Below are 25,622 nucleotides of genomic sequence, written 5' to 3'. Positions count from 1 at the left end.
TATTTTAAATTATTAACTTTACTAAGGCAAATAGTTTTAATAAATTTATGTCATAAATGTATTTGCCAGTTGACTATTGACATTTTTACTGACATTTTTTTAATGACAAATTTCCTCATGTCAATCATGCTTATGCCAGATTTGTTATAACAAAGACACTGACAGGTTTGTTGACATCCTAATATCAAATTGTCATAACAAAGTTGATGTTTTTGTTTATCTCAAGTTGTTATAACAAAGACATCTCAAATAATGACATCTTTACATTACAAGTGACATAATGGAGCAATTGACACTTTAATACCGGTTGTCATAAAATCACCTTCATGATGTGTGTTATGACAGTCTGATTAGCATCTCCTTCAAGTAAAGTGCTACTATTGTTTTTTTGTTTTTTTTGGGAGGGGGGGGGGGGGGTGGATGTTGCATCATAAAGAGTTAAATATAACCCAATGTTTTTTTTTTTCCCTATATGATTTGCATTTATTACTTTATTCATTTGACTTCAACAACATCTGGTGATAAAGCACCTGTTGCACTGAAATTCCGGTGGCGGACATTCCTCATGCCGTATTGATTCATGGATACCAACTACAAATAGAGACTACACTGGACTTTGGAAGTCTGGAAGCGGATAATGATCTTCTCCGTAGTTGTCTGTGAGGATTATCTCTGATTTGACTCGTGGGGTCTGGGTCTGGAAGAGTCTGAATCAATATTGGCACCACACGGCTTGAATTGTGTCTCTTGATCCAAATGCGAGGGTCTTATCTGCTAATCTGTGCGCTCAGGTGTTTGGTGGGGAGTGAACATCCTCAGGACAAACAAACTGGGTGTCTGAGGGACTTTAAAGTCTCACCCTCCCCAATGCCGAACAGTCTGTCTTTTCTTGCTCTTTTTTTTCTCCTTCCAAAATTTGAATTACTAACTCTGTAGAATCTACATTGTATTCATTCTTCAAACACAGATTATTCGATCTTAGTATATTCACAATAAATTAAATATTATTGACCTTATTTTTTAATGCAGAAGTGCGCTCGTTTTTGCGATTGTTTTAGATCTTCCGATTTAGTAGCCTATGAGAGAAAAGGCTAGGAATAATTAACGTCAGAAAACGCCCGCTTGTACGCGAAGAATAACTGTACGTTCACACCGAAATCGGCGAGAGCGTCAAAGCAGCCGGAAGTCATTCATTTTCAATGAGAGTCGGCGGCAATAAGCGGCGAGGAGCAGTGCGGCAGGTCTTCGCCGGTGTGGGCGTAGAGGAGAGTTGAAATCAAGTCAACTTTATGGTAAGGAGCTATGATGCGGTTCGGCAGCAAGCAATCAGAATGAAAAAGTCCACCGCTTGAGAGGAGTTCAGAGAACACAGATCTGTGAACTGTGCTTCCGACCACTGTTGTTCCCAAGAGTTTGATTATTGCGGTCTTCGGATTTACAATTATTTACAATGTTTTCTTACAGGAACATACATTAAATAAGTTACTGGCGAGTTACTGATGTGCATTAATGTTATATATACAGTATTTATCTTTAAAAAAGCGGGAATCTCATGCGACAGTACAAAACAGTATTGCTGCTTCAGGATATTTCAGACATATAGACACATTGGATAATTAAGTGGAGCAAAGCCACACCACATGCAACTTGATCTTCCATTGTTAAATGAATTTGATAAGAAATGCACAACATTTTCATGCTAGAAAGCATGTTTTATGCAGGAATGTAACTGATATGCTGCAACGGCCCCTTTAAATACGAGATCAATGTAGCGAATTTTGACACTCTCGCCGCCGGAGCTGAAGGCAGACAGCGTTGATGTGAACGCACAGTAAGGTGAACAGCTTCATTTCGAAACTTAATAAATTGCTATGTTGTCTATTACTAGTCCCTCGATCTAGAATGGAAACTCTTGGAATATGATAGTTGATTATTCAAATAAGTTATATCTGTTGTTTGGTTGTTCTTCCTAGTATTAAATTGCAAATAAAAACGTTTTACTCTGCATTTCAGCAAGTTGTTGCAGAGTAACTGGTCTAAGTAATAAACAGAAAACATGTTACTCACATAAACATTGTAAATTAAACTATATTCCAAAAGATTTCATACTTTTTTCCATGTGATTAACATTAGCTGAATTCTAAAAACATTTTAGACTGATAAACACTGACAAAAACAAAAGCATCTCAGTGTGATCAGATTAGTTGTGTTAAAAGTTTAATCAAGCATTCCACCTAGTTTAAGCAGTGCAGATCTTAGAAACTTCAGTTTTGTCATCACTTTCACGCAAATCAAAGTAATTCCTCACAAGAGATATTTTATGTACACACAGCACCCATGTAGTGTCAAATTCCATCATGTTTTGATTGGTAGAATATAATCAGAATATAAACATTTGGCCACTTCAAATTATTGCTTTATTGACTATATCTAAATATTGGCCAAAATCTCAAGCTGTCAAAAACAGACTTTGCTTTTAAAGTAAAGATTTGGTAACACTTTATTTTGATGGTCCATTTAAGTATCAGTAGACTGTCTGCTTAATATCTGTTGATGATCTGCTCCTTTAACAGACATTTAACTGACTATAAGAAACTTTGCAAGTATATATCACTAACCCTAACCCCAACCCTAACCTCAACCTAACAGTCTACTTATAATCTAATGAGAATTAGTTGGCATGTAGATGCAATGTAACTTAAATTCAATAAACGGAGCATCAAAATAAAGTGTGACCAAAGATTTTGAAAATGAGACAATTATGGGCTTAGTGTAAATACAGAAGCATTTTTTAAAACAGTGACATCATGCAAATGCATACTAGTATCCATAGTTATTACTTGTCATGTTTACAAAAAAATTCTCATAGGTCCATTTCACATGTTGCAGTCATGTTACAGTTGGAACTTTCAAGTGATATATTAGGTGAAAACATTGACATCACTGTAGGTGTGACATTCAATAACTAAACAGCAAAGAACACAGTGATCAAAGCTGTGGTTTGTTGTTTGTCGTGGGTTTCACAATAATGGTGATAAAATATGTGGACATACAAGTTATGCAGCTGACAGATCAAAAAGAAGGACTATGAGACAAGGTATCATATAAAAAACGTGCAATGCTACATATCGTTGAGGTTGAGAAATGATCAGTGCTGCAGACAAAGGCAACAGGTACCTGCCATTAGCATTAGCTTTCTGAATGTTTGTTTTATAAGTGTTTATGTAAACAAATGTGTTTATCTATTTAAAACCATTATTTTCAATGTAAACATGAGGTAGATAGACATGCTTGACTGTTATGTTTGTGTCTCTGCACTTTTGAAGTGGCGCACATGTTAGCACCACATTTTTAGGCACTGTGTTAAGTTAAAATAACTTCATCCTTTACATTCAGTGCCACTAAACAGTGTCAGTTTCAAAGCAGTGGGCTAATAGGAAGAAATTTGAGGCTGGTCAAATGTTTCTGTTTACATGTGCTCCGTGGCTCAGTGCCTCGTGATGTATGATAATCCTTTTTTTTGTATATTGTTCCAGCTTTGTTTTATGGAATGCATTTACCCAGTCAGCATACACTTCTGTCACTCATAGTTCCTATTGTGCTGAGTTAGACCCTACTCTGAAATTTAGTCCACCTAAAAAGGAACTCTATAATAGTGATGGGAAATTCGGATTATTTTACTGACTCAGACCTTTGAGTCTCGTCCAGCGAGGTGAACGAATCTTTTTCAATTTTACCTAAAATATTATTCAAATGTTACGAGTTGCATCCAAACTCATCTACAGCTACACCAAATGTGGATTACACTACAAACAAGTCATAATTAAAATGTTATAAGAAAAAGACAATAATCATTTATTGTTTACCTGGTCTTTTGTCTCTGATTATGTCAGCTCAGCTCGTTCATTTCAGAGTGGTTCGTTCATTTCACACTGACAGTCTCATATAAGCTTAACCAATTTACACAGTCTAAGTTGAAAGGAGCCATGATTAGTTCGCCTTTTGAGTCTTCTGGTTTTTGAGTCGTTCATTCATCACGTGACAGCATGTAAAGAGAGATGACTCAAACCTGAAAACTCGAGAGATGAGCGGATCAAATCTTTTTCCGGCTCTAAGTGAAGTTTAATATTAAACTAATTTCGAGAGGAGCAGGCGCTAATGATTGACCCACCTGGCCCACATTAGCTAATCACGATCCTCCAACCAAAGGATGCCAAGTCACTATATAAATCCTCATTTCCTTTCTACAACTATCTTCGTCTGGAAGAAACCCCCCTTCCTCCCCTTCTTCCACCTTTATCCAGAATGGGCGGCATGGCAGCCCAGTGACTAGCACTGACACAGCAAGAACACCACTGGCTCCCGGTCCTAAGAATTTGCATGTTCTTCCCATGTCTGCACGGATTTCCCCTGGGTTGCCCGGTTTCCTCTCACCGTCCAAATATGCTCTATATTATAGACAAGATTAGCCTAAGTCTCTTTTCTTTACTTCCAGAAAGTTCACCTTAGCCTCAGCAGCGGGGGAATTTTGAGATCTACCTGAGGGAGGGAGCCCTGGACCCGAGGATCCCTTGAGCTCAGGGCTCTCTCCCGGGACAGCAAGCCAAACAAGCTATTTATAAATCCTGAGCTAAGTGTGAACTCTTAAAATGATTGGCTTCTGTCTTTCACATGATGAACGAATGAGTCAAACCGAGGACTCCAGAGATGAACGGATCAAATCTTTTTCCAGCTCTGACTACATTTGATTGGCTTTAGCCTTTCACGTGATGAACGAATGACTCAACTCTGATGGAAGACTCGAAAAAAGGAACTAATCTTCTCCACCACCAGCACAAATGTGCACATGCGCCAATGAACGAATCCCTCCCTGAGAGGACTCAACATTCTCAAGTCATACAAAAGATAAGTTCAAAATGAACGAATCATTCAAGAACGAACCATCACTACTCTATAAATAATAATTAATATAATTTCCTGCAGTGAGAGCACAGCAAAAAGCGAGTAATTCTGCAAGTAGTTCTAAGATCTCTGTAAATGTTCCACATGAAAGCCCTTATTGGTAGCTCACTAGATATTGCTAACTAAGCAGTGGTGTTCAGTAAAATGCAATTGACTTCTCTGGAACTATTCACTCCTTAAGAACAAAAGAAGTGCTGTTGGGATCTGTAGACAAACACAATCTTGAGATTTGTGTCCTGTGGAAGTACTTTCCCTTATTGAGTTTGCAGAGGCAGATCATTTAAAAAGCCCCAGATGTGGGATGCATCCCAACTGAAGGATCCTACTCTCTAGTGCTTTCATCTCAAACCACAGGACAGAAATCGCCTCCAGAGGACGCGCAGCATCCCAGTAAGCGCTGCCGTTGTTTATGTCTGCTCTAACGTCCGGTCCAGATCCCTCCGTGCCCATACTCCATTGCTCGCCCAGGCTAATCAGGTAATGTTACGGGGGATTGAGAGCAATGTCCCCCCCCCAGCCCTTCCCAGTCGGCCTGCTCACACTGCGGTGTTGTTTTAAAGCGCATTCTTTCGGCGCTGAACTTGGAAAGGTATTAAAGTGGGATTAGGGGCTCCTCCACAATCCAGCACTTGTGTCATTCACTGGGCTGCTCTCTTTCCCCCCTCTCTCTCTCTTTCTGTTACCCCCCGCCTCTGCCCTGTTTGATTGTGGCGATCAGTGGGAGTTGAAGTGACTGTGCCTTTCAAAAGGAAAAAAAAAGGGGTAGGGTTAAATCCCTACTCCACTGCTCCCTGCTAATTCCCCTTGTTCCTCCAAGAAGGATTTACTTCTGCTGCCAGCTTGTGAAAGGCTTTCTCTGCCCATCCGAAAAGTTAGCCGTCGCCTTCCTGCAGAGGTGTGGTTGCTATAGCAGGGGCGTCATGCGTGGCTATTCCATCAGAGGTCCCGCTGAGAATGGGGAATGGGTCAGGGGGGCTGACGACAGCCAAAAAGTCCGGATTAGATGCCGGGACAAAGCCAGGACAGGAAGATTCCAGAAGGAACAAATGGGAATTACAGCAGCAAAAATAATGCAAAGTGACAGAGAGGGGAAATAGAAAAATAATGGCTTACAAGATTAGAACGGGTGGGGAAAAAAGGAGTTGAGAAGAAAAGAGGCGGATGAAAGGGAATGTTTTCATTTGGATGAGAAGGACCCCGAGAGGTGAGCGGGCGAAACTAGAAAGTGTCACCACCGCTCAATAGGGTTCATTTCCTGTGCTTTCCGGCCTTTTTCGCCCCGAGGATCCACATCGTTGAATAAACATTTGATTCTGACTCGAGTCATGACAGATTCATTATTCTGTTTGACTTGTTTGACAGATCCGGCATGTAACTGGTTAATCTAACCAAAAAGCGGCATCAGTCTTGGTTGAAGATGAAGGTCGTGAGTGTTTGGATGTGTTTAGACAGCAGAGATTCCATGAATATGATGGAATGCGCAAAATCATCTTGTTATTGTTACCCACTCATCTTTTTGCAATGTCCTCTACAGATGTTTCACAAGATCGTATCTCAGCGCCGTGGTCTGCATGCCAAAAATTACAACCATGCTAATCTTCGATACTTGATTTGTTGGGAGGAAAATGATTCTGTTTTCGTGTGATTAATGAAATCTGTATGGACATAATTGCTTGAACAATAGGGAGTAACCACAACAGATCAGCCTGTGTCTAAACATAAAATGATGAAGGTGTGTTTCTAACTTATATTCCTTCTGACTGGAGAAAGGAGCCAGGTAGATTGATATCCCATGAGCACTTGAAAATTGTTGACATGCCAATAGTTTAGTTAGGATTAATAGTTTTCCACTGGCAAATAAAATCTTCTAATCTACTTATTGTCCAATAATAAAGAAAAGATTATACGTTTTGTTCTGCTTTCTAATGCCAGTATACATATTGTTAGATTCTAAAATAATAGGGTTTAAAGAGTTTTTGATGCCAAAACAAAAATCCTTAAATATGATGATTGAGGGATTTAAATTCAGATGGCAGTTGTATGTGTTCATGTATTAAGACCTTTTTCTTCTATGTGGAAAAATAAACAGTAAACATAACCTTATAAAGAGAACATGATGGTAGATGTAAAATGATTAGCGAACTGAACTGTAACATAATAAAAGTATGCTGTCATGTAATTTCCAAAACCTGGAAAATTTATGAAAATGTTTATGTATATGGTCATGTATTTTTTATGCTTCATTTTACTTAATAATTTGTTATTAAAAATTATTTACTTAAACTTATTTTAGATAAAAGTTTGAAAATTAATAATTTAAATCAAGGAGAATATAAGGTTAACCAACTGAAAAAAAATAGACAAACAGATAGATAGATAGATAGATAGATAGATAGATAGATAGATAGATAGATAGATAGATAGATAGATAGATAGATAGATAGATAGATAGATAGATAGATAGACAGATAGATTAAACTTAAAATATATAATAAAAATGTAGGCTATACATATTTTTAAATGCACTAACGGGATTAATTTATTTTATTTTATTGCATTTTATTAATGTGTTTTTATTATTATTGTTATTATTTTTTAGATGTATTTTCTACTTGATAAGGTAGGCCTAACCTAAAATATCCCACATCAAGCATCTGCCTGAGTTGTTTTCCAGCTTTAATAATGACGCAGCTTCGCAAATGACGAAGCATTTCCACTGTATGGTTTATTCTCGTGACAGCTCAAAAGACGCCCATAGAAAATCTGACAGTCGCTCTGAGAGAAAGAAAAAAAATCTATACCAACTCTGGCAAACAGAAACGATGCAGCTGGTCGTGTGTCCAGCGGGTCGTCATTATCGGTCGCCCATCACCATCTCACAAAGAAATTACCATCACAAAACCCGCCATATTTACACATATTCATCCGAACTCATATTAACACATATTCATCACTGTCAGCATCAGCAGAATATGATGATGGGCATGAACAATACCGCAGATGAAGCGCAGAGATACACAAGCAGCAGCGCCGGGGCAGCTGTTCGAGCAGCCCGAGCAAACAAAAGCAGCTCGGCTTAATAAATCAGCTTTTATGGGCTGGACAGAGTCGCGCGGACGGTTCCTGTAGCGGTGGATCCCGCTGAACCTCACATGATGAGGCGGAGATGGCAATATCTGTGGCTGTAATGAAAGCAAAATGATTTTATCGACACCCGCAGGAGGAAATGAAGGCTGGTGCGGGGCGGCCGCGCACTCTGTTATGTAAACACACACACATGTATTGTGGCATGGAGGATGATTGTAGAGTTGATCTGACAGTGATGCTGGCGGTTCATAGCAGCACAGTGTGCACGCTTGCAGATTTTGAGTCAAAATATATGTACATCTTTAAACGAATGAAGAGAGGTTTTTTTTTTTTGTTTGTTTCTTTTGCTTTTTATTTTCGCTTTCAATCATTTTATGCATTCTTTCTGAATTAAAGTGTTTTATTTTTTATTTTTTGTAAAAAACATGATCCTAAACTTGTGTTACACAAAAAAATGTTTAATTGTTATAGCCTATGTGTTTGTTAAAGTTCTGAAACCTTTGTTTTGATTATTATAAAGTAGAACTGTATTTATTTATTTATTTATTTATTTATTTATTTATTTATTTATTTATTTATTTATTTATATCATTTACTGTAACTATATATATATATATATATATATATATATATATATATATATATATATATATATATATATATATATATATATATATACAACGTTACATGAAGTTACAGTAAATGATAAGTAAATATAAATATATAGTTGAAGTCAGAATTGTTAGCCCCCCTGAATTATTAAATTTTTTCCCCCAATTTCTGTTTAATGGAGACTATTTTTTCATCACATTTCTAAACATAATAGTTTTAATAACTCATTTCTAATAACTGGTTTATTTTATCTTTGCCATGTTGACAGTACATAATATTTTACTAGATATTTTTCAAGACACCTCAATACAGCTTAAAGTGACATTTAAAGGCTTAACTAGGTTAATTGGGTTAACTAGGCAGGTTAGGGTAAGTAGGAGAAAAGCGTGAAACCATGCTTTATGGTTTTCAGGAGAGATTCAGGTAGAGAAATTGAATAAATCAAATGTAAAATAACACAGTCTTCATCATATAAAAAGCTCTCTTAAAATGCTCACATAGTCACTGGCCTTAGAAACTCACGTAAATGATAAACTCACTCTACAAATCTCATCTGTCTTGACCTGTGATTTCTAGTCATCTATAGTCCCAACTCAACACTGCATATCTTGCAATGTGACTATTGTGATATCGATGCTCAAACGATATATTGTGCAGCCCTAATATATATATATATATATATATATATATAGTGCATTATATATTTATACTGACACTGTGACATTTGGTTGAGTAAATAAACTTTTTATACTTGATAGTCTGACCTTTTAAAAAATGAGTAAAGCATCATCTCAGTAAATCTCTTTCCGTATGATTCTTCTATATCCATCGTATATATTCATCCATCATTATTATTATTATTATTATTATTATTATTATTATTAGATTTCCTCAGATCAACAGGTCATTGTTATTTAATTGAGAAAAAAAAATACAAAGGCAACCAGATCAGATCAGCCTCACAGTCTTTTTAAGCCATCCTCCCTAAGCAATGACTTCCGGTCTGAGTGTCATTGTGTGTGTGTCGGTGGAGCCTGTCTAATCACTGTAGTGAGTGTGGTGAAGGGCCCGCGCCGCTGATTCAGGTTTGCTGGAGCGTTGGGTCGAGAGCTGATCCCGTATTTCCTCCCATTGGGTTGTGCTGAAGCGTTGAGGAGTTATCCAGGCCGCATGAACACATGAGCCAGTGTCAAAGCAGATCACTCTGGGGCTCAGCATCAGCCTCCTGCCCCCTTAATCAGCACATTCACTAACACACGCCTACTGCAAGAGAGAAAAAAAAGCGTCCTATAGGGATGGAATGGATAAAAGTTAAATAAATATAATATACCTGTTTATTAACTTAAATTTTATGCCTCTTTTAACCTGTGGCTAAAAGTAGCCCCAAAATGTAAGAATAAATATGATTTATTTATTTATTTATTTATTTATTTATTTATTTATTTATTTATTTATTTATTTATTTATTTGTTAGTTTCTTTGTTTATTTATTTGTTTATCATTCTTTATTTTGGAACACATTAGCATAAAACACTTAAAATCAGCAAGGATTCCTACAAATTTGTCAAAAACAATTACATTTATAATGATATTTTTTGAAAGAAATGCATTTTAAAAGCTTCAATAAAAACTTTTTGCTCAATTAATATTCGTGTTCAAATTTGAATTCCATATGTAAAATATACAGTGCCTATAGAAAATCATCCTACCCCTTCAAAATACTTATTATTTGTCATACAGCCTGAAGTCAAATCACGTTCCAGATAACTTTTCCAGCCTTTGAAATGTTGTTTTAGCCTTATCCTAACCTGTGCCTTTCTACAACTTTATCCCGAAGGTCTTTAGAAAGCAGGGTGTAATGTGAGTAAGGGTATAGATTTTCACAGGGTGCTGTATATTAATCAGCTTTTGTCATCATTTTTATTAATAACAAATCAGCATATCAGAATAATTTCTGAAGATTCACGTGATACTGACATTTGGTGAAAAGCTAAATATTCTGCTTTGCCATGACTTGAATACATTTTGAATTGTAATACTATTCCACATACTGCTTTTTACTGCATTTTTTAAATTAAAATCCAGTCGTAATGAGGTTTAAGACCTATATATTTTGAGATTATACAAAAATGTTTTGAGTACTTACACATTGCTTTTTTCTCTCTTTTGTCAATTCAGGTTATTTGCGACCAAATGCAGCGGATGCCTGGAGAAAATCGCACCTACAGAGTTTGTGATGCGGGCGCTGGAGTGTGTTTACCATCTCAACTGCTTCTGCTGCTGTGTGTGTGACCGACAGCTGAGGAAAGGAGATGAGTTTGTGCTGAAGGACGGACAGTTGCTGTGCAAGAGCGATTATGAAAGGGAAAAAGACCTGCTCGGCTCTGTCAGCCCAGATGACTCAGATTCAGGTATGAATACAGGCTATTCTATGTGTCTATGAATGTATTATACAGAGCCAATGGGTTGCAAGGCAAAATTAAACCCCTTGGTTTTCTTTGGATGAACAATAAAGAAAACAGCTACTAATTTTATCCCTTAAAACTCTTCTTTAATAATCAATAACCTCATTTCAGGTAAGTATATATAATAATGAAGTACCAAAAGGGATGTTTTTTTCTTTAGTTTTTTTAAGGTTTGCATACTAAAAATAACAGTGACTACATTTGCATGGACATCAGTAATCAAATTATTTGATTTAATCAGATTGAAAATAATATAATTAAGGTGTTTACATGAGTTGCTTTATGAATGTTCCTTTCATGATCCCGTTTTACATGTTATAGCACATAATTCGATTATCATCATTGTGTCACCACACTATCCATATTTCTTCCGGAGTTTCATGGAATTTTTGGTGATTCATTTTTAATTTTTAGGTTTTAACTGCAGTTTGGCATTCAGGAACATTTTGTCTGTAACAAGCATGTCTGTACTGCACTTTAATAATGCAACTAAAATCAGCATACTCTTAATTCGATTTCTGTTTAGATCTATTATGTCTTTAGTCGAATTAAATGAAATCAAAAATCTCTGTTTGCATGGTAGACTCTTCTAAATCAAAGTATTGTCTTAGTCATATTAAAATCAGATTATTGGTGTCCATGTAAACATACTCACGGTGTAATGTCCCACTTTGTAAAAAATCACTGTTTCTTTAGTTCTGCCACTGCTGTTTTAGCTGTCAAGTGTACTACGTGCTTCTATCAAACAGAACAATGCACATGATGGCATGGTTTTTATAAAATCACTTTGTTGTAGTTACAAAGTAAGTGATGGTTACACTTTTTTTTCTAAAACTTGTGCTTTAAAACTCACTTTAAAAAGTTTTCATTTTCAGGCCATTTTAGTGTCAGTGACATGTAAATGAACAGCCACAACAAATCTACAATTATGTGTTTATACAGTAGTCAACATTTGAAGTGGATCAAAAAAGATTTTCAAAATCATGCTACAGTAAGACAAGAATGGCTGTTGTTCAATAGTTTTAGGATAACTTTAGTGAAAAGTTTTGGTCCACTTCAAATGTTGATGGCTGATTTCCAGCCATTTCCAGCCTGTCAAGCTGGTTTTAGCTGGTCATTTTCCAGCCTGACAAGCTAAGACCATGCTGGAAATGGCCAAAACCCCTCTAAAACCAGGCTGGTCAACCAGCTAAAACCAGCCAACCAGTATAGGCTGGTTTAAGCTGTTTTTTTTTAGTAGGGACAGCATGCCAAACACACTTTATTATCAGTCATCATCTAAGTGTGAACTCTTGAATAAAATGTGAATATTTGATTGATTCAGACAGATTTGGTTGAACCAGAAACTGATTCTTAAGAGCACTAGCAGCATGTTATTAGCATGTTAGCATCATTAGCTAATAATATGTTGCTAACGGTACTCCCATTCATCAACTCAGACAGCTGCCTTCAAACAAAATCCACATTTGTAGGTAGAAACACATTGAATGTCATCAAAAGTCATTGGAGATAATGATACAAAAAAAACACAACTCTATTAGTACAATCATGTTTTTCAGGCTATTTTTGGTGTGCTTTAGTTTTACTGTGAAAATGCTCAGAAATGGTGATTTCCACTGGAAATGAGAAGGGTTTGAACCTCTGTGAGTGACAACAGAAGATTCAGTTCATGCTCATTAAGCATCTCAAGCCTTACTTTTAGCATCCCCATATGGGTTTCATTTAAATGCAGCGCACACTCTCAAACGCAGAGACATTGTCCAATGCCTAATCAAGACTGCATCAACTCTTTTTTGGATGGTTGTTTCTTTTCTATTCTTCATTTAAAATGTTTGAAAGTTTTTTTTTTGTAAATGTGTGTTTGAGGTTTCAAATTTGACCTGAACACAAGAAGTGAAGTATAATGGCAAAGCATCCATTTGGTTTGCAGCACACCACACTACTGGCAGAAAAAGAGATCAGAAACAGATGAAAAAGGAAAAAGAAGACCAAATCAGCCTGTCATGTTTGTATCTCCCACTGATGATCACTAAAAAAGGGCCAAACCAATTGCTGGGGCTAATCGGCAGAGATGTTCACTGCTGATGCCACGAAAGCCACTTGTGCCAAATTGCAGAAGCCCTTAATCTAGAAAAACAGTCACGCTGGGAACGTGCCCATTTGGGTTTTTAACTTTTGAACTGGGCCACGTTATAGAGTTTGGCACCTTTTTTTTTTAATTACTATTATTATTCTATTAAACACAAGCTGATGTGGCTTATTGGATGAAACCTCCACCCACTGAACAATAAAGCCAATCCCCCGCTTGACTATAATAATTACAGTAGGAAAGCCAGGAGCCATTTTGTGAATATGGCACATTAGCTGGACCTACTGAGAGAGATTATCACGACACAGGGCAGGCTTGATTAACCCGCCCGAGGATCACCTTAGACTAATTGAGACACTTTGATTAGTTCGTATGAACACATTTCGTGATATGAGGCCAGATATTGAATTGAACTTTATGGATTGGCGGGCTTAAAATGTGCTTGTGCAGTTTGATTTGTCGAGTCTTTCTGCGAGCATGTTCGCCGTTTGAATTTGCGGTTTTGCTCTCTGTTTCACTTCCCCTGGATATTGGAGCTCGTTTCCCATATGTACTCTGCTTTCATACCTTCCCCAAAACGTCGCATCCGCTGTGTGTTGGATTCTTATCAAAGATTTATATAGTGTAAAACAGCCAAAGCCGTGCGCTATTAATTTTAAATGACACAACGTCCAGTCCAATGACAAATTCACATACTTCACAGTCAGGGTTGCAGTGGATGTGGCCCGCTCGCGCACTAATAAATTGATAACAAAAGTATTAAAACCACATGTGTCTCCTTTCATTATGGATGCGCTGAGACTGAATACCCTAAAATTGAAAAGAACAAAAACACCTATTTATCAGTGGCTTGTCTAAAACTTTGCAGAGTTTTTTTTACTGATTTTGATGAATGATGGATTTCTTTTCAGAGAAAAGCGAAGATGAGGAGCTGGATATCAAGCCAGAGAAGGGCTCGGGAGGCACCGGGAAGGGAGATGATGGGAAAGACCCAAGAAGACCCAAGAGACCACGTACCATCCTCACCACACAGCAGAGACGAGCCTTCAAGGCGTCGTTCGAGGTGTCTTCCAAACCCTGCCGGAAGGTGCGTTCCTCCAGATATCAGCTTCCTCCATCTCTTGTTTTTATATGGAAGTCGGATCTGACTCAATAAGAATAAAAATGGTTTGAGCTATGTTTTAATACATTAATTTGTAAGCGAAATTTTGGGATATTGCATAAAAAATTCTTAACAGAAACACCAAAATGCGCATAACAATTTATCCAGGCATCTGAGTAGAATAAACTTCATTCATTCATTCATTTTCCTTCAGCTTAGTCCCTTTATTCATTCCGCCACAGAGGAATGAACCACCAACTTATCCAGCATATGTTTTACACAACGGATGCCCGTCCAGCTACAACCCAGTACCGGGAAACATCCATACACACTCATTCACACACATACACTATGGCCACTTTAGTTTATAGAATAAACTTTTTATCCAATAAGAAAAAATGTGCTGAACTATGATGGAAACCCATTTACTGAATTTACTGAATAAATTGACCAAGTTTTTACTGTTTTAAATAATGACTGTTAAAACATATTAAAACAGACATAATCCTGTCGCTCTACTACACTTGATTTTAGTTTTATTGTACAAACAAAAACAAGAAAACATGTAAAATGAGAATCTGAAATATTTTATGACATACTAATAAAGGTGATTTACACTGCATAAAAATGCTTTTCTTACTTAGATTTTTTATCTTGTTTCCAGTCCAAATATCTAAAAATTCTTAAATAAAGAAGAATTTTCTAGACAAGCAAAACATATTGTCTTGTTTTAAGAAATAATATGCCAAAATTAAGTAAGTTTTTCCTTAAAACAAGCTAAATAATCTGCCAATACGGTAAGCCAAATAATCTTATGTCAAAAGGAAAAACTAGATTATTTAAAATAAATTGGTCTTACACATCATATTTCAGATTTTTCATAGTATATGTATTAATTCCAGTACTTTTGCCATATACTGACAGATCAACCATTTGGTAGAGGCTGATATTTTAAAAATTATGGGATGCGTTGAAAAAAAATGCATTGTTAACTAGCGACATTAGGAGTTAAGAAATGCAATCCAACCTTTTTTTCTTGGTGGGGTAGATAATGGGTTGTTACCATGTATGTTCACACATACAAGGAATTTATTTTCGTGACAGAGCTTCTACACTGCAACAGAATTACAGAGACTGGACAAAAATAGAAGTAAATAGTGAATGCTATTTATAGTTAATTCATTCATTAATTTATTTTCCTTTATTAATCTGAGGTCGTCACAGTGGAATGAACCGCCAACTTATACAGCATATGTTTTATGCAGCGGATGCCCTTCCAGCTGCAACCCATCTCTGGGAAACATCCATACACACTCATTAACACTCATACACTACGGACAATTTAGCCTACCCAATTCACCTGTACCGCATGTCTTTGGACTGTGGGGGAAACTGGAGCACCCGGAGGAAACCCACGCGAATGCAGGGATAACATGCAAACTCCACACAGAAACACCAACTGACCCAGCCGAGGCTCGAACCTATTTATAGTCAAAAAATTGTCAAATTAACAAGACATAAGGTCACATATATTAACTGTAACTGTCCCATTGTGTAAAAGAGTAGCATTTGTGACATATAATGTAACAATTGTGAGGTTAAGTGGTACTTACTGATAAAAATTCGCTATTACAAGATATGAAATCACAAAATATGCAATCCCAATGATGACATTGTTTGAGATAAAGATACAATAATAAGAAAATGTCAACGCTTTGTAAATGTACTTCCAAATATTACACTCTTCAATGAAGACATAAATGATTTTTGTTTTATTGTATAGGTAAGAGAGACACTGGCTGCAGAGACGGGTCTAAGCGTACGCGTGGTTCAAGTGTGGTTCCAGAACCAAAGAGCTAAGGTGAGTCCAGGTCTTGTACACTACAATATGAATCATCCAGTATTACCCGCACAAACCCGATAATGTACATCCAAGGAGCAGATAACACAACAATTTGCAAGTAATCCTCCAACAACGCACTAAACTCCTCGCAAACGCTGCCAAAAGGGAAAGAGCGAGTGAGTCTCGAGACAGCAAATCTCAGTCGCTATCTGCCTGAAGCTTAACCTCTCGACGCATTCCACAAAAAACTCCCCAAGAGTTCGCGAGAGATGTATTCACATCCATCCTGCTCTTACGTTAGCGTCTGAAACCCACCTCAGAGCCCTGATTTTATCTTCAAAAGACTGTGGATAATATAATGCAGCCAGATCAAGCTTGGCGTAGTTCAAGCAGGGGTGAACAACAAGGAGCATCTCTCTTCAGATAGCCCAGAGTTGGTCTGGGGAGTCGCAAAGTTTTCTGATTGTGCTTTTATCGTTATTTTTTCAGATGAAGAAGTTGGCGCGGAGACAGCAGCAGCAACAGGAGCAGCAGAACTCCCAAAGGCTGGGCCAAGGTATAATGTCCTGACATGAACCTGAAGGCAAACGTTTCAGTCACACATATAGATTGTCAGAGGTTAACAAGCATAAAATAATAATCTGCAGTCATTTTTCTTCAAGTTTTCACAATATGGTATATGCACACAGACTTTTCATTTCAGTCAGCCAGCCCCAGGGCTTCCGGTTTATTGTCATCCCCTACAAAATTACAGTTTGAGACCTGATTTCTTAAAAAAAAAACATCGATATTCACTGCTTGACTGAAATACAATATAAAGTGGCTATCAGACCAAACAAGAAGCACTGCATTAAATTCTATTTTTACGCGTCATGTCTTCCAAAATATGGAAATTAATTTTACCCCAGTATTTTCAATGGAATTTCTGAGCTTGCGTTTAAACGGTATTTCATCTCTTTTTACACTTTAACAATCAAATGGATGGTTAAGTCTATTTATCCGGTTATATTTAAATTACATTGCAACGTCTATGCTGTAAAAGAAACAAATGAAATTAAAATTATTCAGATAAAGCTTTCACTGGAAGTTCATCATTGGCTGAAAAACACTAGCTGTGCATATAGCCCATTCAGAGGATTTTTTACTACAGTTTGTATTGTTGCTGTTTGAGAATTAAAAATAACTGCAAGGTGGTTTAATAAGGAGTTTTCCATCGTCAATACACACTTTTTTAAATTCCCTCAAATTCCTTGATTGTTTCCTGAGATGTCTTCTGTAAATGTTGACATCACTGTTTCCTAAATTTAAATCATTCCCACCAAAGTGGGCTTAATTGTCTTTTATCGCACAGCGTAATATCTCCCCCAACTGTTTACATTCATGGATGCCACAAACATTCTCTGAACTTCTGTGTTTTTTTGTGTGTGTTTTGACGGAGAGCTTAGTTTTAAACTCTTAAGACATGAGCGGTGTTTTAATTTTTTCAGTGTTTGACTTTTTTTTTCTTTTGTGTAGTTTACACAAAGACGATAATGGAATCATTTTCAAAAACATAGAAATATCTTTTCTGAAGTTTGCGTTTTCAGACTCAATAAATGGCAAAACCTTTATTTTAGCTAAATTCATTCATTCAATTAACTTAAGCTTAGTCCCTTTATGAATCAGGTTTTTCCACAGCGGAATAAACCGCCAACTTATTCAACTTATATTTTACACAGTAGATGCCCTTCCAGCTGCAACCCAGCACTGGGAAACACCCATACACACTCATTCACACACATACACTACGGCCAATTTAGCTAATTCAATTGACCTGTACTGCATGTTTTTGGACTGTAGGGAAACCTGAGCACTCAGAGGTATGCAACATGCAAACTCCACACAGAAATGGCAACTGACCCAACCGGGGCTCAAAACAGTGAACTTCTTGCTGTGAGGTGACAGCGCTACCCACTGTGCCACCGTGCAGCCCCCTATTTTAGCTAAATGCGCTAAAAAATACTTTTTTAATACTTTTAAAAATACTTTTTTTTCTAAATATAAATGAATAGCAGACTTTGTATCACTTAAATTTAAAACGTACATTTTTTTTTCAAAGGTTTTCCTTTGCGTTTTGCAGTTTACAAATAGAAGATAATGGAATTGTATTCAAAAGCATTAAAATATGTAATTAAATGATTGGGTTTTCAGGCTGTGAAATGTCATTGTTGTGAAAATAAATAGCAAATGTATTCAATTTTTTAACTTATATCTGAAAGTAGTAAGTCAAATATCTCACCTTTCACATGAAGAATTGCATCCAAACTCTCAAAAACAGGGTCAGGTGATCAGTGTTAATTTTGTCAATGAAAATAGCTTGACACAAACAGAAACATGACAGATCTGCTGCACCATAATGTGACAATGTGCATGCCTGAACTGTTCATCTAATGTAGCAGATTATAAAGATATAAACAGTTGATGTCAGAATTATTAGCTCCCCTGAATTATTAGCCCCACTGTTTATTTTTTTCCCCAATTTTCAACACATTTCTAAACATAATAGTTTTAATAACTCATTTCTAATAAATGATTTATTTTATCTTTGCCATGATGACATGAATATGAATATTAATTTGATATGAATAATATTTGACTAGATAATTTTCAAGACACTTCTATACAGCTTAAAGTGACATTTAAAGGCTTAACTAGGTTTATTAGGTTAACTAGGCAGGGTAGGGTAATTATGCAAGTTATTGTATAACAATGGTTTGTTCTGTAGACTATATAGACTATATACAAAAAAATATATAGCTTAAAGGGGTTAAAAAAAACTAAAAACTGCTTTTATTCTAGCTGAAATAAAGCAAATAAGACTTTCTCCAGAAGAAAAAATATTATCAGACATACATTTTTTTAAATTACATTTCCTTGCTCTGTTAAACATAATTTGGAAAATATTGAAAAAAAAAAGAAACTTCAATTGTATATATATATATTTTTTTTTTATTTATTTATTTTTTTTGTATATTTTGTATAGTTTTTTTTCCCATCAGCAATAATACACTTCATTCATTAGATGAGTGGATCAGAGTAGGTGTATTCATACTGGTTTTCAGTCATTTTACATGTCAAGTTTCTGTTTGTGTCAAGCTGTAGGCAACAATAATTGTTTGCCCTTATTTTTGTTGATTAACACTACGAGCGACACAGATGCTGACCTCTGGTCACTGTAGATGAGGTAAAAAAACGAGTGCAGCTCTTTGTGCGAGGGAGGAAGTGTGGAGGTGGATGAATTAATTTACAACTGAAGCACACTGAAACGATCCACCCACCCTCTTCCCTCCCATGCTGGAAAAGACCCAGCAACCTGGTTTCAGAAAAGTCTCAAGTTGCCATGCAGCTGCATATAAATGATGAGCCATTGTGTGGCTGTGATCTTCACACTTAGAGTTCACAGCATTCACTCAACTATTTGACAATTTCGGCATTATTTACTCACCTTCAAGTGATTCCAGTCTTTTACGTGTTTCTTTCTTCTGTTGAATACAAAAAGAAGATATTCTGAAGAATGTCCCCAAAATGCCATTAGCATCTATAGTAGGAAAAAATACTTTGGAAGTGATTGGCTAGTTATTTCCAGCATCCATCAAAATATATGTTTGTGTTGTGTTTAGCAGAAACCATTTTAGCATTGGAACCATTTGAGGATGAGTAAATAATGACGAAATTGTCATTTTTGGGGTGAACTTTCCCTTTTAGACATTACTAGTCATGTTTGATGACATTCCATTCATTTCTTTAGCAGTGCTACATAGCTAATGTGTCTTTTGCCAGTGTTAAAGAGCTAATCCGTCTAGTAGCGTCTTTTCGACAGTTAAAATGCTGTTGAGACGATCCAACTGAGCTTCTGTAACAGATGGGTTTGGATGAGACTGTCTGGAAAATAGAAACGTGAAGAATATTATTCCAAGCGCTACAGAGGAGGACAAATGTTTCCTCTACAGCTCAAGAGTCTTAATTCCTGTACAAATATTTGTTGTAAGGCTGTGGAGTCTATTCCTCCATCACTCATATTTATTTCTTCACTCTCCGCCTTTCTCTTTAGAGACTGTGGAAATTATCATAAAGCAGTTTTATTTAAGAGATAAAGTGTGAACACACTTGCCTCTTCTGGCTGTGTTGGATAAGAGTAAATCTTATTGTACTTGGGCAATATTTTTGGATGAACTATCTCTATAAGTCTTGCGATTAAATGGATTGTCCACCCAGAAATGAACATTCTGTCACCATTTACTCACCCTTACTTGTTCAAAACCTATTTGAGTTTCTTTCTTCTGTTAAACACAAGTGAAATATATTATAAAATGCTTGTAACTGACACCCATTGGCTTCCATAGTAAATGTATTTCCTCCTATGGAACTCAATGTGTTCCGGCAACCAGCATTTTTCAGATATATATTTGTTTGCATTCAACAGAAGAAAGAAACCTATAACAAGGCCCACATGGAATCTGCACATGCATGTTTTTCACAGATTTTCAGCCCATCATTGAGTCTATTTATTCTGTGTGTGATTTATATTTATTCAGTTTTTAAATAAGTTTCAGTAATAATATTTGCTAATATGAAAATATTCATATGATTTACTTGCAATACAGTGTGTAAAGTAATAATTTCTGTCTTTTAATAGATATATGGTAGATATATTATATGAGAGACTTGTTTTGTTTACCAAATAAATGGATCCAATAGGATTTGCATTTTAAACATTGAATAAAAGTAAAAATGCATTACTATTTATTCAACATATTAAGTTTTTAGTTATGATGCACCCAAAATCATTCCACATTAATCCACAGATTTTTTACAGCACAGAAATAGCAAAAAAATGTCTGCATATTATGTATGGCCCTACTTATAAACAAAGAAGGAGAGTAAATTATGAGTAATTTACATTTTGGGGTAAAAAATAACTTTTTGCGTTCAAAATCACTTTTGAAATCAAATAATTTAAAGGAAGAATTCACACGCACAAAAAGAAAATTGCCATAATTTATTCACTGCAAGACCTGTAAGAATTTCTACTGTTGAAGTTGATAAAATAAGTTATTATTATTATATTCATTGTGTTTTTTTTAACCATGAAATTTAGTGGTTACTACCGTATATACTGTAAAATCTTCTCATGTGTATGACAGAAGAAATTCATACTGGTTTGGGAATGAGGGTGAGTACATTTTTGTGTGTACTGTCACTTTAATTGTTACTAAACAGTATGTTTATGGCCAATAACATTGCTTGAAAATGTAAGACTTTGAATTTAATCCTAGCACAGTATCACATCCTACAATTTTATTTATACAAGACACTTGAAGAATAAACTCTAATAATCAAACATGTAAAATATTACTTTTTTCATAACACTAGTGGGTAATATAATTAAGCAAATTTTATTTACATTTTACATCCTTAAACTTGCATTTCTTTTGAAATAAGAGCTGGTGGTCTAGTCTTTATTTTTGTGGGAAACTGAGAGTTTATATTGACATTTTATTGCTGAAGAGACACCCTTGTGTCTGCACTCCTGCAAAGCCATAATCCAGACAATCATTGAATCATCTTCAGCGATAAACCACGAGCAATAATACTTTCATTTTATAGACTGAAGTTGGACTATTATCACGATGCATTTATTTCTGGGGCTTTGGCTCTGCTGTGCAGTGCAAAAATACCACATTAGAAGTGTAAAATCGACAGATCGAGTCTAGTTTCTCTGTGTTGCTTCAGTGCTTTTGTCACATTTAAGACAGACATGTTAGGCCCATTGTGATAAAATGTAAAATAAATCTCGACATAATGTGTCTGAAGTGTCAAAATAACCCACTTACGATTTATTAAACTTTGTCAAATTTAAGCAGAGTTTTTGTGTGTCACTTTAAATGCAAATGAAATTTAGTTTTCCAGAAGAGAACGTAACCTTTAAATGCTATTCTGACAGAAACAACAAAACAATTGAATCTAATGCATCCAATATGTGAGAAATGGCCCTTACATATTCTAGAAACTTTCTAGACTTCACTGGGAAAGTTAGTAGATACATTTATGTAGTTATGATGTAAATTACTAGATTATGTTTCAGTGTGCAAACCTTTGCAAATAAGCATTACTCTTAGAATACAATTACCTTGTCTTTACAGAAAGTCTGACAATACATGTTTTTGAATTATGCTGGCAATTAATGTTTTTGTCAAAGCTCTGGTTTCTCTGGTCACATGTAAACAAGCACAATCAGAAAGGACATTTGGACACATTCTCAAAATATGAAGTGGAATATGTATTTTAAGTTAAAGGATGAAGCTCTGATATTGACCCATCATTCACAAACAGTGTTGAACTGACCCCTGTTCATAAAGCAGTCCAGCATAAAATATGTTTTGCATAAATATATAACACTTTACCAATATTTGTAATGGTTTTTTTTCTAGTACAGAGATTATAAATCTCCAGCTGCAACTGCGAGTAAACAGAAATGGCGGACTGTTAATATACAATTAGATTTTTCCACATTTTTTCCACTTGTTTGGAGATCATGGCTTACTCGAAGTTACTGGGTTGTCCTTTTTCACTTTTTCTGTATTGGTAGTAGGAGTGGAAGAAATAAAATGATTCATTTGTGCATTACTATTCTTTCTCTTAATGATTCTGTATTCAGGTTAGATGGCGATGGTGTAGTCCTGCGCTGACATGAGCCACAAGCATTCATTCCTTCATTTCTTTTCGGCGTAGTTTTACACAGCGGATGCCCTTCCAGCTACAACCGATTATTGGGAAACATCCGTACACACTCATTCACACTCATACACTACGGCCAATTTAGTTTATTCAATTCGGAGCACCCGGAGGAAACCCACGCCAACACTCCACAACCATAGAAATGCCAACTAACCCAGCCGGGACTCGAACCAGCAACCTTCTTGCTGTGAGGTGACAGTGCTAACCACTGAGCCACCGTGTTGCCTGAGCTACAAACAGTAAAACAATAAACATTAACAGGCACATATCTGCATGCTGCCGAATCCGCATTGTATGGACAAACTTAAGAATTTTAAAAACATGGCATGGCACAGCGTTTCTGATCTGGTGTGTGACCAGCTTTAGAATCACTAAAGAATGTGGACAGGGTGAGATTAAAGGGAAGCATGGACACTGATTACAAAAGAATCATATGTCACCATTACAGCAAGATACTGTAAGTGGAAACTTGCGGCTTGTTTTATTATGCAAACGCAAACTGTGAATGAAAGTGAACTACTGCACAGTGTTGCAAATGAATAAATCATTGTCAACTTCTACTGTATGTGTTAAAACTAGTTAGCTATGGCTCTGAACTAAAAGCAATTCCAGTTTAATTTCTAAATACTGTATATATTTTAATATGAACATTTTTTAAAAGACATTTTTTTGTTAAAATGTTATACAGAAACAAAACAAAATGAATGCCCCATTGTTTTAGAATAAGAACGGTTTGTTCTTTATGAAATTTCAATCTCGCATTTCAGTGTTGCATTCAGAGCTTGTTCATCCTGTAAAGGAACTTGAAGTAATGTGTTGCTTTATTGTTCATGATCTAGAATCATTTTGTTTGATTTTGTATATGGTTTGAATTTGTTGAATGAATTAAGTTATGGTTGGGGACTTTAATTATGACATAGAGATTACGGAGCCTACCGGATATTTTATTTATTTATTTATTTATTAAGAGTTTTAGCTCCTGGTTTAAGGGAAGATAAGGTAATTTTGATTTATTTAATTTGTTTAAGATTAATATTTTAATTTTAATAATTTTAATATTTTAAATATTTTAATAATATTTTATTTTAATTTTTGACGTTGGCTTAGTGTTTCAATTTTCGGGATTTTTTTTTTGTTATGTTATTTTTTGTTTGTTTTCTCTCTAGTTCTTACAGCTATATTGCGTAATGATTCTATGGAATGTGACCAATAAATGAATCGTGATCCATCAGTTGAAGACTCAATCATCTTTAACGAGAATGCTACACATTCTAAAATAACATTTTAATAAATCAATCATTTTTAAAATGGCAGTCCTATAAAACATAGACTCCAATCATAATAAATGAAGACACTCTAATTCTGGTTAAAATGTGAAGTTGGAAAGGTGTTTGCACAGCTGATAGAATAGGAAAGATGTAAGTCAAGAATCATTTTAGAATCAGATCGTGACTCACTGAATCAGAATTGAATTGAGTCGTGAAGTCCCTAAAGATTCAAATCACTAGTTGGTAGATGTAACAGGGACCCAATTACTTAAGCACACAAAAAAGTCAGACATTCGTAATATGTCCCCTTAAACGGGATAATTCAAGTCTAATAGTGATCTATCTTTGGTCATGAACTCTACCCTCCTGAACCAATAGAAGTGTTTTTTCAAAGAAGTGATGGAAGATGATAGGATGATGGAGACGCAGGAGAGAGAGAAAGAGAGAGAGAGAAAGACGGCGAAGTATAGATGAACTGTTCTGGTGGTCTGAGATATTGAGAAGTCTTGTGAAGTCAGACTCCCCTTTGGGAAATTGCAAGGTGGTCTCGAGTCGTCCGTGATGTCATGAATCATGGACTTGGGCTGAAATATGTCATCCAATGGAGCCTCACGGTTAACGCATCGTCATATTTGTTATCATAAATCCTATCTGTCTTGGTTATAAGTGTCAGATTTCCAATAGCTTCAGCTGTGGGGCCAGTGATTGGTGTGAAAACATCCTAGAAAAGATTCTGCAAAGTCATTTTTGTGGTTAAAGGGCATTTTGAAAGATTTCTCACATTTTAACAACTTTGAATCAAATTAATTGTAGCTCTGTGACCGAAAGTAATGGAAATCTTTTGAATGATAGTGAATGGCAAACAGTAAATTTAAACTCAACATCAGATGCCATGAAGCAATTTTCATATTTTATTTTAATTTAATTTAATTTAATTTAATTTAATTTAATTTAATTTAATTTAATTTAATTTAATTTAATTTAATTTAATTTAATTTAATTTAATTTAATTATTTTATTTTGTTTTATTTTGTTTTATTTTGTTTTATTTCATTTTATTTATTTTATTTTATTGTATTGTATTTTATTTTATTTTATTTTATTTATCTTTTTTTTTTTATTCAGTTCCTTGAAAAAGATCATGGCTTAGTGAAGTGTCAGTATGTTGAAACTCAACATCAGATGTACTTGCATCAGAGCAGAGGATGTAATGGAAACTTGTGGAGGACTGTAGAAATGAATAGCAGACATTTCTCTTGCTGGAGCTCACCACTCAAAAGCAGAGGGCTGAGATGGTGGGCTCCAGACTGGAAGCCACAAGAGTCATTCATTGCCTGACTCACAGAGCACTGCCCTGCAGGACTAGTGTCGCCGCGTCTTCTCCCGCTCCAGAACAAGCGTGTTTCTTGTTTGTTGC

At 35.8% G+C, this 25,622-nt stretch overlaps 1 protein-coding gene across 1 annotated transcript in view; it reads left to right on the top strand.

The window, feature by feature from the left end:
• lmx1bb (LIM homeobox transcription factor 1, beta b) overlaps nt 1-25,622 on the top strand; it is a 124,703-nt gene that overhangs the window by 88,804 nt on the left and 10,277 nt on the right. The window contains exons 4-7 of the mRNA XM_056463274.1: nt 10,840-11,072; nt 14,127-14,302; nt 16,101-16,178; nt 16,650-16,716. Coding sequence (XP_056319249.1) covers nt 10,840-11,072; nt 14,127-14,302; nt 16,101-16,178; nt 16,650-16,716 — 554 coding nt within the window. The remainder of the gene's footprint in view (nt 1-10,839; nt 11,073-14,126; nt 14,303-16,100; nt 16,179-16,649; nt 16,717-25,622) is intronic.

Source organism: Danio aesculapii, chromosome 8 (genome assembly GCF_903798145.1).
Source record: "Danio aesculapii chromosome 8, fDanAes4.1, whole genome shotgun sequence".
NCBI lineage: Eukaryota > Metazoa > Chordata > Actinopteri > Cypriniformes > Danionidae > Danio > Danio aesculapii.
This window is presented reverse-complemented; position numbering and strand designations above follow the sequence as displayed.